Consider the following 10,568-nt stretch of genomic DNA (forward strand, 5'->3'; position numbering starts at 1 on the left):
GACCCACTAAAATTAATGAATAAATAATGGTGTATGGTCCATGGACCCTTTTTTTTTTTTTTCCTAATAGCATAATGCTCTGTGAAGCCACGAACTTGTTCTATTCTTTCTCTGAATCATTGCTTTGCTTGGCCCCTTTTTTCCACGCCCCTAAAACGTGTGAGAATAACCTATCATAATTCCCACAATACATATTCCATGCACACTCATCTACACTTCTCTGTTTACAACCTTACAGCTTTATCCCTTTTTCTTTTCTTTTTAATTAACACACCCTCTCTCTCTCTCTCTCTCTCTCTCTCTCTCTTAAAATGCTTATTGCCTGAGAACTCTTAATTGCCTCCTTTTTACATGAAAAAATGGCAGCACCATCACCTCTTTCTCACCCTGTGTCTCATCTAATTTATCTTCTCCTTCTCTACCAGTAAACCCTTTATTGTACTAGGCTAGCTAATTGCTTCTTCTTCTTTATTTATTTATTTATTTTGGTCTTGTTTATGGGGGCCGGTTTCTCTGGGTTTCTGGCAGAGAGTAATGGAGGCTCTCCTCCAACGAAACCCAGTCTTGGTGACCTGCCGGAGAACTGTGTCTCCTCCATTCTCATGCACTTGGATCCGCCGGAGATCTGTAAATTGGCACGCTTGAACAGGGCTTTCCGTGCCGCCTCTTGGGCTGATTTTGTTTGGGAGTCCAAGTTGCCTTCAAATTACATGTTTCTTGTTAATAAACTTCTTCATCAAGACCCCCAGAACTTGTCTAAGAAGGGGATTTATGCAAGATTGTGTCAACCCAATCCCTTTGATGATGCCACAAAGGTCCCTCTCTCTCTCTCTCTCTCTCTCTCTCTCTTTCTTACTTTTTGTTTGTTGGATGAAAAGATTCCAACAACTTTCTTTTCCTACTATATATTGTAATAACTTAACAAACATGTTTTTGTTTTTTGTTTTTGTTTAGGAAGTGTGGTTGGACAAGATCAGCGGCAAGCTTTTTATTTCAATTTCGTCCAAGGCATTGAGGATAACGGGGATAGATGATCGGAGATACTGGAATTTCATTCCAACTGAGGAATCCAGGTGAGATGGATTCTATTTAATCTTACTGTTTTTACTGGATATTAAATGGAAATCATATATATATGATCCCTTGATCTTGCTCATTGGAAGATCAAGTTTTTACTGATTTTCTCATGTCCTTTTATGTTTCTAAAGACTGATTTTTAGTTATTTATTTATTTTGCTTTCAAGATGATCTAGAAGTAGAAATATTTAACCATGATCATCATAACTTGTTTTTATAAGCTTTAGTAAATTTCTCTCAGCAAGATCCCCTTTCTCTTGAGATCATGATGTTTAATTGCAAATGTTGGGATTTGTTTCCAGCCTCAATTATTACTAGAAATTTTCTATATATATATATTGGCATAAAATTTATTAAAAAAAAAAACAAAAAAGAACCAAAAAGTACTGCATGTTTTTGGCAAAAGTAACCAAAAAGTACTGCATGTCAGGTAGAAAGTTAATAAAAACATTAAAAAGTCCTTGCTCTATTTCATATTTTTACACAATAATATTGTTTATGATCAATTTCAAGGAACAAATTTAGGACGGATGAAAACTACCCCTTAAGAAAAGTAAAAAATAATCTATATATATATCACAAGCAATGGTATTAAAAAAGAGTGCAAGCATTTAATTTGGACTCGAGAATAACGACCCACAAAGACATTTTCAAGCTGGGCGGGCATGCAGCTTTCAAGATTTCACTATCAATTATCATATTTCAAATTTAAGTAGTTTTCATTATATTTATTTATTGGATAACTTGCCTTATAGCCAAAGCATTCTTTAATTTCCCTCTAGCTAATCCATTTTCTTGAGTTGGATGCCTCGTGTTTGAGTATATATGACAAAAAGATTACACAAAATTAATACTAATCTATTACGTACTAGAAAACGTCTGATTTTTCAACCTACCTATGAATATATTATTAATTAATTTCCTTTATTTTATACGTATACAAGTGTTTGGATGTCGTGTCAAACTGCATTTTTAATGTAAAACGAGAAGCATGGTATACTATCGATACTGTTTGTTGTCACTTTCTCTTGCAATCTTTTCTAACATGTTGCACAAAACGTGTACTAAATTTAATTAATTTAATTAACATCATAATTAATCATATTTTCCTTAATGCGTAGATTTCACACAATCGCATATCTTCAACAAATTTGGTGGGTTCAAATAGTTGGCGAGATAGAGTTGGAATTTCCAGAGGGGAAATATGGTGTGTTCTTCAGGCTTCAGCTTGGCAAAGCCTCCAAAAGATTTGGTCGTAGGGTTTGTAACTTTGATCAAGTGCATGGGTGGGACATCAAACCTGTCCGGTTCCAGATGTCAGTATCCAACGGTCAGCGTGCGATTTCAGAATGTTATTTGCATGAAGCAGGGAGTTGGGAACATTACCATGTGGGTGACTTCGTTGTCGACAACCCTAACACGACCACCAAGATCAACTTTTCAATGATCCAGATTGATTGCACGCACACCAAAGGTGGTCTCTGTGTAGACTCCGTGTTAATATGTCCGAGCTAGTGAGATTAGAGAAATATTAAACCACTTTTAGGGTTTCAGCTAATTTTAATGCCAGCTTCTGATATATTATACAGAAAGAAAGTAAAGTATGTACAATATATATAGTTGGTTTTTTTTTTTTTTTTTTTTTTTTTTTTTTTCTGGTTCAGAATTATTTGCATTGGAAGCAAGGCAATGCATGCTTTTATTTTTATTTTTATTTTTTTGTAAGTACGTAGCTCTTATTTAATTTGTTTCAAATGTTATGTTTTTTGGTGGTCTTTGTTACTCTTTTAGCAACATTGTTAAAGCCTGTTGTTGTAAATGGAAATTGGGACAGTGCTGATTGGAATTTGATTGTACAACAAGATTTAGTGTGAATTGTTTACCAGTTGTCTGATTGGTTGGGAAAAATAGAGTGTATATTTTATTTAGGGAAACTTCACCTATCCACCTATTTTTTAATGTCATCTCAAATTATCAAAATTTGCAATGGGGGTATTTGATATATCAGCTCATTTTAATTATTCTTACAGTTAGGGTTTTTCATTAACTCAAACGGCTAACAAGTGAAATATCTCTTTTTAATTACACCCTTAATTTAAAATTTAAAAGTGACAGAGTACATGTTGTCCCTATAACCGTGATTGCCCGTTACTTTCTTTGTTTCTCTTTTAGTTTTAATCGTAGTTGTATGTTTCCCATTAGCTCAAGGAGAAATGCTACATGCATGCCCATGTCCACACTCAAAGTGCACGCTCTTAACGTACGTAGCAGTGAAAATTACCATTAAATTTTAGATTCAATAATAATTTTTAATGACATGTTAGAGAGTGTGCACTTAAAAGTGTAAAACTAAGATTACGCTTAACATTTATCTTTAACTCAAGTCCAATTTTTCAGTAGAGCAAAAGCCCACCGTTGAATCAACTAAGTAGTTGATCTGCCATTACCGGCCATCTGATGCAGTAGCTCATTTGCTTCCCTTCATTTATATGAAAACAAACCATAAGAATCATACATCCAAACGTGAATTTTAAAACAAATTCAGTTATTTGAAAATGAAATCAACTCTTCCAAACATGTTTTCTGAATTTTATTTTATGTGGATCAAGATCTCCTGCAATTTTCAAATTAAATTGTAGATTCTTAAATTACAGAATTTGAATACTTTCTTTATATCAAAACATTTGGAAAATGTCACTTAATAAAAAAAAGTGGCATGTTATTGAGGCAGACACAAAGAATTGCCCTCCCAAAAAGGTTTTTTTTTTTTTTTTTTAGAAAACTAAAAGACAATTTTGAACTCAGATTTTTTAGAACATAGGGAAATGGCCTAAATTCCAAAATTTGACAGTGTGTAATTTTTTATTTTTTATTTTTTTAAATTGTAGGAGATCTGATCCGTTTTATGTCTTTCAAACTATCAAAACATAATTTCAAAAAAAAAAAATTATTTCAAATTTTTTTTTTAAAAAAAACAAAGTTTATATATATTAAACATTTCAACATAAGTGGGGAGGTGGATTCGAACGAGCAAAGACCTTTGCTTCATGAGGTGTAGTCTCTAGCTAATTGAGCTACCACTTGAGGACCTAAAATTTTTCGTTTTAAACCTTGGTTTTCAATTAATTTTTAATATCGAGTCTTCAAAGATTTTAAATATAAGATCTTTAAATATTTTTTTTACTATGAACTACTAGGGTCAAAAGATCTAAATTCATATGCTTCAATTTTTTATTTTATGTTTCGAATAATAAATTGAATTTTTTGAAAATAATTAGAAAGGTTATCCTTCTTTATGTGTGTATTATGTTGATGTTTGTTCCGATTTGTTGTAAAAAACTAAGTATTAAACAAATCGCTAGCATCTCTAGCAAGGTTATCTATTTTTGCCATAGAAAAAAAAAAAAAAAAGGATAATTTGTTATGAATGCATTCATGCATTTGGTGGACGACCATTTAGTTCCATCTATTGAAATTCTATATATTCATGGCATATTTTGGAATTCCTATAACATTCATGTAATACATTGATGCAGCATTTTGATTCATATACTACCCTTTCATATTCATTAACCTCCCATTATGATTCCATGTTTATAAAATGGAGTATTGAGTAGTATGTAAAATACACAATAATAAAGAAGAATCATACATAGTTCCTAAAGAACTAGTTTCACATATTGCAATATTTTATCTTGTCTTGTTATTTTCTTTGATTTTACAACACGTTATTAGCACGAAGCTATAGCCAATTGTTGTGTTCTTTTGATTTTCCACATCAAAAGCTATACGTGAGGTATTCTCAATTCATTGCAAGTTTTTTAAACATTTAGTAACCTTATTATCTATTTTGTTAATTAACATTTTAACATATGCATATTATGATCCATGTGAGATTTATATGAACTAGAATGTTATCATACTAATGCTATGAATATGATGTCTTATAGTTTATATTTGAAAATTTTTTGTTTCCGTATAATATCACTTAATTTTAAATAATGTTTATTTATTTAATTCTTGATATATTTTTGTATAGATAATGTCAAATCTTACAAAACTTGAGTTTGTCGCTCTTGACGTTTCTGGCAATAATTACTTATCTTGGATCATTGATGCTGAGATCCATCTTAAAGCTATGAATCTTGGAAATATTATTAAAGAAGATAATCAAGCATCCTAGTAGGATCACGCTAAAGCAATAATTTTTCTTTGTCATCATCTACATGAAGAATTAAAAACTGAGTACCTTACGATAAAGGATCCCTTAACCTAGTGGAATAATTTAAGGGAGAGATACGAACATCAGAAGACAGTTATCCTCTCAAAATCTCATTATGATTGGATGCACCTGAGGTTACAAGATTTTAAGAGTGTCAGTGACTATAATTCTTCACTCTTTAAAATCAGCTCACAATTAAAATTGTGTTGAGAAAAAGTCACTAATGTGGTATATGTTAGAAAAAACATATACCACATTTCAAGCCTCGAATGTGCTCCTGTAGCAACAATATCGCGAGCGTAATTTCACAAGATATTCTGAACTAATATATTGTCATCTAGTGGCTGAGCAAAACAACGAGCTATTAATGAAAAATCATCAATCTCGTCCAATGGGTTCTACACCATTTCCTGAAGCAAATGGAACCTCATTTCATGGTAATAAAGGAAACCGTGGTCGTGGACGTGGATGTGGTAGAAAAAATTATGGAAGTCAAGGGGAACGTACTCATAATTCTTACAAAAGAAATACCCCATACCACCAGAAGTGGAACCACACTGAGGCAAAACAAAATGAAAACAAAGGTTTACAGAATAAACCTACAAAGAACTATGAAGATAAATGTTACAGGTGTGGTATGAAAGGACATTGGTCGCGTACCTGTCGTACGCCTAAACATCTGGTAGATCTATATCAAGCCTCCATAAAAGAAAAGGGGATTGAAATGAATTTTGCTAATCACAATAATCCTGAAGATTCTCCAATTTTTTTTTATGCTCTAAATGGAGAGGGTAGCACTCATCTTGATGTTTATGATTTCTTTGTAGACTCTAACACAAAAACTAACCTTTTGATTGGTGATGAATATGCCTACAACAATTAAAATGTTTTCATTGTGTCTTAATCACAATATGTTTACATTGTCAAATTTAATTGTATTTTGTTATTTTTTTTTTTATTAATAAAATTTAATGTATATTTTGTTTATATATGGAGGTATGGGTCATATTGATGGAATGATTAATTCCAAGATGATTGGTGAAGATTTGTGTCTAGCAGACAGTTGTACAACGCACACAATTCTTAGAGATAAGAAATATTTTCAATACTTGATATTAAACAAAGCTAGTGTCAATACAATATCAGGCTCATCAAACCTTATCGAAGGCTCTGGAAGAGCGAATATTATATTGCCAAAAGGAACAAAATTTTGTATTGACGATGCTTTGTATTCTTCTAAATCTAGAAGAAATTTAATTAGTTTTAAGGATATTCGTCTAAATGGTTATCATGTTGAAACCACTAATGAAGGCAGTGACGAATATCTTTATATTACTTCAATAATTTCGGGCCAGAAGCTCATATTGGAAAAACTACCTGCTTTCTCTTCTGGGTTGTATTGTACAACAATAAAAACAATCGAATCACATGTTGTGATGCACCAGAAGTGCTCTAATCCAAAGATGTCTATGCTTTGGCATGATCGCCTTGGACATCCAGGAACAATTATGATGTGGCGAATAATTGAGAACTCTCATGGGCATTCGTTAAAGAACCAGAAGATTCTTTTATCAAGTGATTATCCTTGTGCTGCATGTTCTCAAGATAAACTTGTTATCAAACCATCCCCTTCTAGGGTAATGGTTGAATCTCCATCATTTTTAAGAAGAATTCAATGGGATATATGTGGGCCCATTCACCCTCCCTGTGGGCCATTTAGATATTTTATGGTTTTAATATATGCATCAACTAGGTGGTCACATGTTTGCTTGCTTTCTACTTGTAATATTGCATTTGTTAGACTTCTTGCTCAAATAATTAGATTACGAGCACAATTTTCAGATTATCCAATTTAATCCATTCGGATGGATAATGCGGGTGAATTTACATCTCAAGCATTTTATTACTATTGCATGTCAATTAAAATTAATGTTAAACATCATGTTGCCCATACTCATACTCAAAATGGTTTACCTGAATCGTTTATTAAACAACTTCAGTTAATTGCTCGACTTTTGCTTATGAAAACATATTCCCATCACTAGGGAGAGAAAAGTTGTTGCCAGAAGCACGACAAGAAATTACTTCAAATAATTCGACTTTATCTCATTTTCATCCTCGTACCAATCAATGTGAACTAAAAGTTTAGATGATCATTCATTTGCAGAGTATTGCAAATCAATTGCCGGATGCATTTATTGACAACAAGAAAATAGTTAAGTCTTACATTCCAGCTGCTAATACTCCAACGAAGATAGAAGTCCATGTAGGACAATCAATTAATACAGCAGCAAATGAGTCTAAGGCACGCCTGAAGCGTGAAAGACCTATTGATACAAATGATAAGATTCCCCGGAAGAGAAAAGCACAAAGAAATGAAATCGGCGCTCCTGAAGAGGCCTTACCCACAAAACAACAACGAAAATTGATCCATCCAAACTTTCTTTACAAAATTCTCCTAGAAAAGAATCCCCTGAAGAGGAACCTCTTGAAGAGGAATCTCCTGAAGAGTTACCCCTAGAAGAGGAGGAACAAGTACCTGAAAATAATGAGATCTTAGTAAATTATGTAAGTACAGGAGAAATATTGGATAGGAACAAAATTGTTGTCGACAACATATTTTCATTTAATGTTGCATTTGACATTACCAAAAGTAATGATGATATTGAACCACAAATCGTCGAAAAATGTCGACGTAGAAATGATTGGTCAATGTGGAAGGAAGCAATTCAAGCAGAATTGAACTCACTAGCAAAACGTGAAGTATTTGGACAGTAGTCCAAACACCTAAAGGTCTATCGCCTGTTGGATACAAGTGGGTATTTGTACGAAAACGTAACGAGAAAAATGAAATTGTGACATACAAAGCAAGACTTATTGCGCAAGGTTTCCTGCAGAAACCTTGTATTGATTATGAAGAAACTTATTCCCCTATAGTGGATGCAATTATATTTAGATTTTTGATTAACTTGGTAGTTACAGAAAGTTTGGATATGCGTTTAATGGATATGGTTACAACATATTTATATGCATCACTTGATAATAATGTATACATGAAAATCTTTGAAGGATACAAAATGCCTGAAGCATATAATTCGAAATCCCAAAATATTTATTCTATTAAGCTACAAAGATTTTTATACGGGTTAAAACAATCCGAACACATGTGGTACAATCGTCTTAGTGAATATCAATTGAAAGAATGATTTGAAATAATCCAATTTGTCCATGCGTTTTCATTAATAAATTAGAATCTAGATTTGCTATCATTGTAGTTTATGTAGATGATTTAAATCTTGTTGGGACTCCAGAAGAGCTCATAAAAACTGCCACATATTTAAAAAATGAGTTTGAGATGAAAGATCTTGGAAAGACAAAATTTTGCCTTGGTTTACAAATTGAACATTTTCCAAATGGAATTCTTGTTCATCAGTCAACATACACAGAAAAAGTCCTGAAGCACTTTTACATGGAGAAAGCTCATCCTTTGAGCACTCCAATGGTTGTTCGATAATTTGATGTGAAAAAAGGCTCTTTTCGTCCTCGAGAAGATGATGAAGAAATTCTTGGTCCTGAAGTACCATATCTTAGTGCAGTTGGTGCTCTGATGTATCTTGCGAATTGCACACGACCTGATATTGCATTTTCAGTTAATTTACTAGCAAGATACAGTTCTGCACCAACTCGAAGGCATTGGAATGGGGTCAAACATGTTCTACGTTATCTTCGTGGAACAACTGACATGGGATTATTTTATTCAAGAGGTTCAAATTCACAATTAGTTGGATATGCAGATGCGGGTTTTCTTTCTGATCCGCATAAAGGTAGATCTCAAACAGGATATCTATTTACATGTGGAAGTACTGCTATTTCATGGAGATCTGTCATGCAAACACTTGTTGCTACTTCTTCAAATCACTCAGAGATTATTGCAATTCATGAAGCAAGTCGGGAATGCATATGGCTAAGATCAGTAATTCAACACATTCAAGAAAAGTGTAGCTTATTCACAATCAAAGATAGCCCAACAATATTATATGAAGATAATGCTGCTTGTATCACACAATTCAGAGGAGGATATATTAAAGGTGATAGAACCAAACATATTTCACCGAAGTTCTTTTATATGCATGAGCTCCAGAAGAGTGGTGATATTGATGTCAAGCAGATACGATCAAGTGATAATTTATCAGATTTATTTACTAAAACATTACCAACTGCAACATTTAAGAAGTTGGTGAATAACATTGGAATGCGCTGACTCAAGGATCTTTCATCATAAAAAATTGAAGCTCTACATGTTAATGAGGGGAGTAAAATGATTATGCTGATTGTACTCTTTTTCCTTCGCTAAGGTTTTTCTCACTGGGTTTTCCTTTCCAAGGTTTTAATGAGGCAGTCCTAAAGCATACGAAGACACACAAGAACATTGTACTCTTTTTCCTTCGCAAAAGTTTTTTTTTTTTCCCACTGGGTTTTCCTTGGAAAGGTTTTAACGAGGCATATTATTAGTGTATGGTCATCCAAGGGGGAGTGTTATGAATGCATTCATGCATTTGGTGGATGACCAATTAGTTCCATCTCTTGGAATTCTACACACTCATGTCATCTTTTAGAATTCTTATAACATTCATGTAATACATTAATATAGCATTTTGATTCATATACTACCCTTTCATATTCCCCATTTCATATTCCTTAACCTCCCATTAGGATTCCATGTCTATAAAAGGGAGTATTGAGTAGTATGTAAAATACAAAATAATAAGGAAGAATCATACATAGTTTCTAAAGAACTAGTTTCACATATTGCAATCTTTTATCTTGTCTTGTTATTTTCTTTGATTTTACAACATAATTCTCTAATTTAACTACTACTTTTTCGATGCACATCCCAATAAATTTTCTATTATCTTCTTTACCTTTAAGAAAATATTATTTCTCATGATAACTTTTTATTTTTATTTTTTCCAAATAATCATAAAATGTCAAAATGTGTTCAGCAGTGTTTGTAGCCAAAAAAGCTTCCTCTAAGAGTGATCGCAAACAATGTCCCCATATCTCCCCGATACCAATCTCATCGTTTTTATCTAATCACACACAATTGAATTGAAAAACGCAAGTTCTGACCCTAATGCATTCAAAAAAAATAATGCAGTAATAAAATATATCAAATCATAAGATAATATAAAAACCAATCACACAGTCAACACAAAGATTTTGTTGAAGTGAAAATTCCTTGAATAAAATATCAAAGGTAAAACCACTA

The 10,568-nt window shown here is 32.7% G+C and overlaps 1 protein-coding gene across 1 annotated transcript; it reads left to right on the forward strand.

Annotated features, from left to right (window-relative positions):
- Positions 1–258: 258 nt before the first annotated feature.
- Positions 259–2,693, forward strand: LOC132182847 (F-box protein PP2-A13-like). Its single transcript, XM_059596201.1, has 3 exons — positions 259–815; positions 955–1,073; positions 2,199–2,693. Exons 1-3 carry the CDS (start codon positions 498–500, stop codon positions 2,590–2,592), a joined length of 831 nt encoding a protein of 276 aa, XP_059452184.1. The 5' UTR covers positions 259–497; the 3' UTR covers positions 2,593–2,693.
- The last annotated feature ends 7,875 nt before the right edge of the window (positions 2,694–10,568 follow it).

Source organism: Corylus avellana, chromosome ca5, assembly GCF_901000735.1.
Source record: "Corylus avellana chromosome ca5, CavTom2PMs-1.0".
NCBI lineage: Eukaryota > Viridiplantae > Streptophyta > Magnoliopsida > Fagales > Betulaceae > Corylus > Corylus avellana.